Here is a 6,652-nt window from a genome sequence, read left to right on the forward strand (position 1 = left end):
CCGAGCGGAGCTGCCGGACGCGGGAGACCCCCAAAACTGGGTGGGGGGGATTTGGGGGGGATTTGGGGGGGATCTGAGCGGGCTCGGGCGGATCTGGGGGGGATCTGGGGGGCTCTGAGGGGATTTGGGGGGGTTCAGGGGGGATTTGGGGGGCTCTGAGGGGATTTGGGGCGGATCTGGGGGGGATTTGGGGGGCTCTGAGGGGATTCGGGGGGCATTTGGAAGGTTCTAAGGGAGCTCTGAGGGGATTTGGGGGGATCTGGGGGGGATTTGGGGGGCTCTGAGAAGCTTTAGGGGGATTTGGGGGGCTCTGAGCAGGTTCGGGCGGGTCTGGGGGGGATCTGGGGGGCTCTGAGGGGATTTGGGGGGCATTTGGGGGGGTATTTTGGGGGGCTCTGAGAAGTTTTAGGGGGGATTTGAGGGGCTCTGAGGGGATTTGGGGGGGATTTGGAAAGTTCTAAGGGGTCTCTGAGGGGATTTGGGGGGATCTGGGGGGACTTGGGGGCTCTGAGAAGCTTTAGGGGGGATTTGGGGGGCTCTGAGGGGATTTGGGGGGATCAGGGGGGGATTTGGGGGGCTCTGAGAAGCTTTAGGGGGGATTTGGGGGGCTCTGACGGGGTTTGGGGGGATTTGGGGGGCTCAAAGTGGCTCTGAGGGGGTTCAGGGGGATCTGGGGTGGGATTTGGGGGGCTCTGAGAAGCTTTAGGGGGGATTTGGGGGGCTCTGAGAAGCTTTGGGAGGGGTTGAGGGGGATTTGGGGGGATTAAGGGGGCACTGAGAGGGTTCGGGAGGGATTTGGGGGGCTCTGAGTGGGTTCGGGGGGATCTGGGGGGGATTTGGGGGGCTCTGAGGGGATACAGGGGGAATTTGGAGGGGATTTGGGGGGCTCTGAGGGGCTCTGAGGGGGTTCAGGGGGGATTGGGGGGCTCTGAGGGGATTCATGGGGAATTGGAGGGGCTCTATGGGGTTTTTTGGGGGGCTCTAGGGGGGTTTTGGGGGTCTCTAGGGGTTTTTGGGGGGCTCTAGGGGGGTTTTGGGGGTCTCTAGGGGGTTTTGGGGGGCTCTAGGGGGGTTTTGGGGGTCTCTAGGGGTTTTGGGGGGCTCTAGGGGGGGTTTTGGGGGGCTCTAGGGGGGTTTTGGGGGCTCTAGGGGTTTTTGGGGGGCTCTAGGGGGGTTTTGGGGGGCTGTGAGGGTTTTTGGGGAGCTCTGGGGGGGTTTTTGGGGGTCTCTAGGGGTTTTTGGGGGGCTCTGGGGTGCACTGACCCCCCCCCTCCCCCAGCCCCAGCATGAATCTCCTCCCGGCCGCCGTCACCGCCCTTCATCTCCTCGTCCTCCTCCTCCTCTTCGTGGCCACCCTGGATAAGGTGGGGACCCCCAAAACCCACAGTGGGACCCCCAAAAACACAGTGGGACCCCCAAAAACACAGTGGGACCCCCAAAAAAACCCCGGGACCCCCAAAACCCAGAGTGGGACCCCCAAAAACACAGTGGGACCCCCAAAACCCACAGTGGGACCCCCAAAAACACAGTGGGACCCCCAAAACCCACAGTGGGACCCCCAAAAACACAGTGGGACCCCCAAAACCCACAGTGGGACCCCCAAAAACACAGTGGGACCCCCAAAAACACAGTGGGACCCCCAAAAACACAGTGGGACTACCAAAAAAACCCCGGGACCCCCAAAACCCAGAGTGGGACCCCCAAAAAAACCCTGGGACCCAAAACCCAGAATGGGACCCCCAAAAAAAACCCTGGGACCCCCAAAACCACAGTGGGGCCCCCACAAATTCCCCGAGACCCCCCAAACACCTCTGGGACCCCCAAAATCCAGAGTGGGACCCCCAAAACCACCCGTGGGACCCCCAAAACCCACAGTGGGTGCCCCCCAGGGCTGCTGGGGGCTCTCTCAGGATTTTGGGGTGTTTTTGGGGTGTTTTTGGGGTGGTTTTGGGGGTCCCACACCCCTCGGTGCCCCCCCAGGGCTGGTGGGTGCTGTCCCAGGATTTTGGGGTGTTTTTGGGGTGTCCCAGGGGCGTTTTTGGGGGTCCCACACCCCTCGGTGCCCCCCCAGGGCTGGTGGGGCTGTCCCAGGATTTTGGGGTGTTTTTGGGGTGTTTTTGGGGTGTTTTTGGGGGTCCCACACCCCTCGGTGCCCCCCCAGGGCTGGTGGGGCTGTCCCAGGATTTTGGGGTGTTTTTGGGGTGTTTTTGGGGGTCCCACACCCCTCGGTGCCCCCCCAGGGCTGGTGGGTGCTGTCCCAGGATTTTGGGGTGTTTTTGGGGTGTTTTTGGGGTGTTTTTGGGGGTCCCACACCCCTCGGTGCCCCCCCAGGGCTGGTGGGTGCTGTCCCAGGATTTTGGGGTGTTTTTGGGGTGGTTTTGGGGGTCCCACACCCCTCGGTGCCCCCCCAGGGTTGGTGGGTGCTGCCGGACGCGCAGGCTCTGAACCTTTGGTACGACTGCGCCCCCCAAAACCGCACCCAGGGCTGGGAGTGCAGCAGCCTCGGGCTCAGCCGTGAGTGGGGGTCCCTGGGGGGGTCCTGGGGGGTCCTGGGGGGTCGTGGGTGGGTCCTGAAGGGTCCTGGGGGGTCCCTGGGGGGTCCTGGGGGGGTCCTGGGAGGTCTTGGAGGGTCCCTGGGGGTCTTGGGGGGGGTCTGGGAGGTCCCTGGGGGTCTTGGGGGCACCTGGAGGGGTCCTGGGGGGTCCCTGGGGGGGTCCTGGGGGGGTCTGGGGGTTCTTGGAGGGTCCCTGGGGGGGTCCTGGGGGGTCTTGGGGAGTTGTGGTCAGTTTAGGGGGCTGTAGTCAGTTGGTTTTAGGGAGTTGTGCTCAGTTTTGGGGGTGCTGTGCTCAGTTTTGGGGGTGCTGTGCTCAGTTTCGGGGGTCTGTGCTCAGTTTTGGGGGGCTGTGCTCAGTTTTGGGGGGGCTGTGCTCAGTTTCGGGGGTCTGTGCTCAGTTTGGGGGTGCTGTGCTCAGTTTCGGGGGTCTGTGCTCAGTTTGGGGGTGCTGTGCTCAGTTTTGGGGGTGCTGTGCTCAGTTTCGGGGTGCTGTGCTCAGTTTCGGGGTGCTGTGCTCAGTTTTTGGGGAGCTGTGCTCAGTTTTGGGGGGCTGTGCTCAGTCTGGGGGTGCTTTGCTCAGTTTCGGGGGTCTGTGCTCAGTTTCGGGGGTCTGTGCTCAGTTTTGGGGGGCTGTGCTCAGTTTCGGGGGGCTCACAGGGGGTCTGTGTCCCCAGCCCTGCTGCGGGGGGTGCAGGGGCTGATGGTGGCCGCCCTCCTGCTCTCGGCCCTCGGCCTCCTCCTCTTCCTCTGGCAGCTGCTGGGGGGGCCCCGCGGGCGCCTCTTCCTCCCCTCGGCCGCGGCCCAGCTGCTGGCAGGTCAGTGCCCCCCAAAACGGGGGCTCCCCAAAACCCCTGGGACACCCCCCCCCAAATCCCCTGGGTGCTCCCTGAACTCCTCGGGGTCCCCCCCCGGCCTCACCTGGCTCCTCTGAACCCCCTTTGCCCACCCCAAAAACTCCCACATCCCCCCAGCCCGGCACCCCCTGAACCCCCAAAATTGATTTGGGTCCCCTTGAACCCCCAAAATTGATTTGGGTCCCCTTGAACCCCTAAAATGGATCTGGGTCCACCTGAACCCCCAAAGTTGATTTGGGTCCCCCTGAATCCCCAAAATTGATTTGGGTCCCCTTGAACCCCTAAAATGGATCTGGGTCCCCTTGAACCCCTAAAATGGATCTGGGTCCACCTGAACCCCCAAAGTTGATTTGGGTCCCCCTGAATCCCCAAAATTGGTTTGGGTCCCCCAGAACCCCCCCTGTACCCCTGAAATCCCCCCCCAAAATTCCCGGGTCCCCCCAAATCCCTGTGCCCTCCCCAAAGCCCTGTGTCCCCTCGCTGTCCCTGTCACCTCCACCCCCAGTGTCACCCCCCCCCCCCCCACCGGTGTCACCCCTCTCCCAATGTCCCCCACCCAATGTCACCCCTCTGGTGTCACCCCCACCCCCAGTGTCACCCCTCCGTCAGTGTCACCCCCCACCCGTGTCCCCCGGTGTCACCCCTACCCCGGTGTCACCCCCCGGTGTCACCCCCACACCCAATGTCACCCCCCCTCCCCCAATGTCACCCCCCCAGTGTCACCCCCTCGGTGTCCCCCTTCCAGTGTCACCCCCACCCCGTGTCCCCCATGTCACCCCCCACCCCCAGTGCCACCCCTCCCTCAGTGTCACCCCCCAGGTGTCCCCCCACGGTGTCACCCCCTCCATGTCCCCCCCTCTCCCGGTGTCACCCCCCCGGTGTGACGCGGTGTCCCCGCAGGGCTGGCGGCGCTGCTGGGGGCGGGGCTCTTTGTGGCCAGCGGGGGCGGGGCCGGCGGTGGCCATCCCGGGCACTGCCCGGTGCTGGCCGGGCTGGGCGGGGCCCTGGCGCTGGCCAGCGGCGGCGGCTACCTGCGCCTGCGGGCACGCGACTGAGCGGGACACGCCCGCCCGATGGACACGCCCCATGGACACGCCCTGTGGACACACCCAATGGACACACCCAACTGGGACACGCCCAATGGACACACCCACTTGGGACACACCCAATGGAAACACCCAATGGATATGCCCAGTGGACCTGCCCAATGGACACGCCCAATTGGGACACGCCAAATGGACACGCCCAATGGACACACCCAATGGACACACCCAAAGGATACGCCCAATGAGCACACCCAATGGACACGCCCAATGGGCACACCCAAAGGATACGCCCAATGAGCACACCCAATGGACACGCCCAATGGGCACACCCAAAGGATACACCCAATGGGCACGCCCAATTGGCACGCTCAATGGACACACCCAAAGGATACGCCCAATGAGCACACCCAATGGACACGCCCAATGGACACACCCAAAGGATACGCCCAATGAGCACACCCAATGGACACACCCAATGGGCATGCCCAATGGACACGCCCAAAGGATACGCCCAATGAGCACACCTAATGGACACCCCAATGGACACGCCCAAAGGATATGCCCAATTGACACACCCAATTGACACACCCCCTGGGACATGCCCAATGCATACCGCCAATGGGCACGCCCAATGGACACGCCCAATGGATGCAGACAATGAACACGTCAAAGGGACACACCCACACGGGACACGCCCAATGGAAACACCCAATGGACACGCCCAATTGACACACCCAATGCACAAGCCCGCTGGACACGCCCACTGGACACACCCACTGGATACACCCAACTGGGACACACCCACTGGACACACCCACTGGATACACCCAACTGGGACACACCCACTGGACACACCCACTGACATGTCCTGGGACACGCATGCTGGACAAAACCACTGGACACACCCATTGGACACGCCCACTCGGGATACACCCACCTGAGACACACCCACTGGACACACCCACCCGGGACACGCCCACCAGACACACTTGGGACACGCCCACCTGGGACATGCCCACCTGTCATGCCTATTGGACACACCCACTGGACACGCCCACTTGGGACACACCCACTTGGTGCACACCCACTGACACGCCCATTAAACACGCCCACTTGTGACATGCCCCGTGGGACACGCCCACCTGTGACACGCCCACTGAACCATGACCCGACCAATGACCCTGCAATGACGTCATCGCTGGCCGGATGGTGACGTCATCAGTGACACGGATACGGCCAGTGACGGCGCTGACGGCATCCGTGACGTCACCAACGAGATGGGTGTGGCCAGTGACATCATTGGTGTGGCTAGTGACGTCACCGGCAAGATGGGTGTGTCTAATGACGTCACCAACTGGATGGGCGTGCCCAGTGACGTCACCGCAGCTGTGTCAACATGACCGGTGACGTCATCGGTGTGGCTAATGACGTCATCGCCAGGACGCGCCAATGGGGGGGCGGGGTCAGGGATCTCCCCAGGGCATTGTGGGTAACAGGGGGGGTCTCTATAGGGTAAATGGGGGTCTGGGGGTCTCTATAGGGTAAATGGGGTCTCTGGGGGTCTCTATAGGGTAAATGGGGGTCTCTGGGGGTCTCTATAGGGTAAATGGGGGTTTGTGGGGGTCTCTATAGGGTAAATGGGGTCTCTGGGGGTCTCTATAGGGTAAATGGGGGTCTGGGGGTCTCTATAGGGTAAATGGGGGTCTGGGGGTCTCTATAGGGTAAATGGGGTCTCTGGGGGTCTCTATAGGGTAAATGGGGGTTTGTGGGGGTCTCTATAGGGTAAATGGGGTCTCTGGGGGTCTCTATAGGGTAAATGGGGTCTCTGGGGGTCTCTATAGGGTAAATGGGGGTCTGGGGGTCTCTATAGGGTAAATGGGGGTCTGGGGGTCTCTATAGGGTCTCTATAGGGTAAATGGGGGTCTTTGGGAGTCTCTATAGGGTCTCTATAGGGTAAATGGGGGTTTCTGGGTGTCTCTATAGGGTCTCTATAGGGTAAATGGGGGTTTCTGGGGGTCTCTATAGGGTCTCTATAGGGTAAATGGGGGTTTCTGGGGGTCTCTATAGGGTCTCTATAGGGTAAATGGGGGTTTCTGGGCGTCTCTATCGGGTCTCTATAGGGTAAATGGGGGTTTCTGGGTGTCTCTATAGGGTCTCTATAGGGTAAATGGAGGTTTCTGGGGGTCTCTAGGGGTGTC

At 62.1% G+C, this 6,652-nt stretch overlaps 1 protein-coding gene across 1 annotated transcript; it reads left to right on the plus strand.

Annotated features, from left to right (window-relative positions):
- LOC128802202 (epithelial membrane protein 3-like) lies at positions 1-5,835 on the plus strand. The gene is made up of 5 exons (XM_053968463.1): positions 1-40; positions 1,280-1,364; positions 2,412-2,514; positions 3,229-3,369; positions 4,309-5,835. The coding sequence occupies exons 2-5, from the start codon at positions 1,287-1,289 to the stop codon at positions 4,461-4,463; spliced, it is 477 nt and encodes a 158-aa protein (XP_053824438.1). The 5' UTR covers positions 1-40; positions 1,280-1,286; the 3' UTR covers positions 4,464-5,835.
- Positions 5,836-6,652: the final 817 nt, after the last annotated feature.

This window comes from Vidua chalybeata, chromosome 34 (assembly GCF_026979565.1).
Source record: "Vidua chalybeata isolate OUT-0048 chromosome 34, bVidCha1 merged haplotype, whole genome shotgun sequence".
Lineage (NCBI taxonomy): Eukaryota > Metazoa > Chordata > Aves > Passeriformes > Viduidae > Vidua > Vidua chalybeata.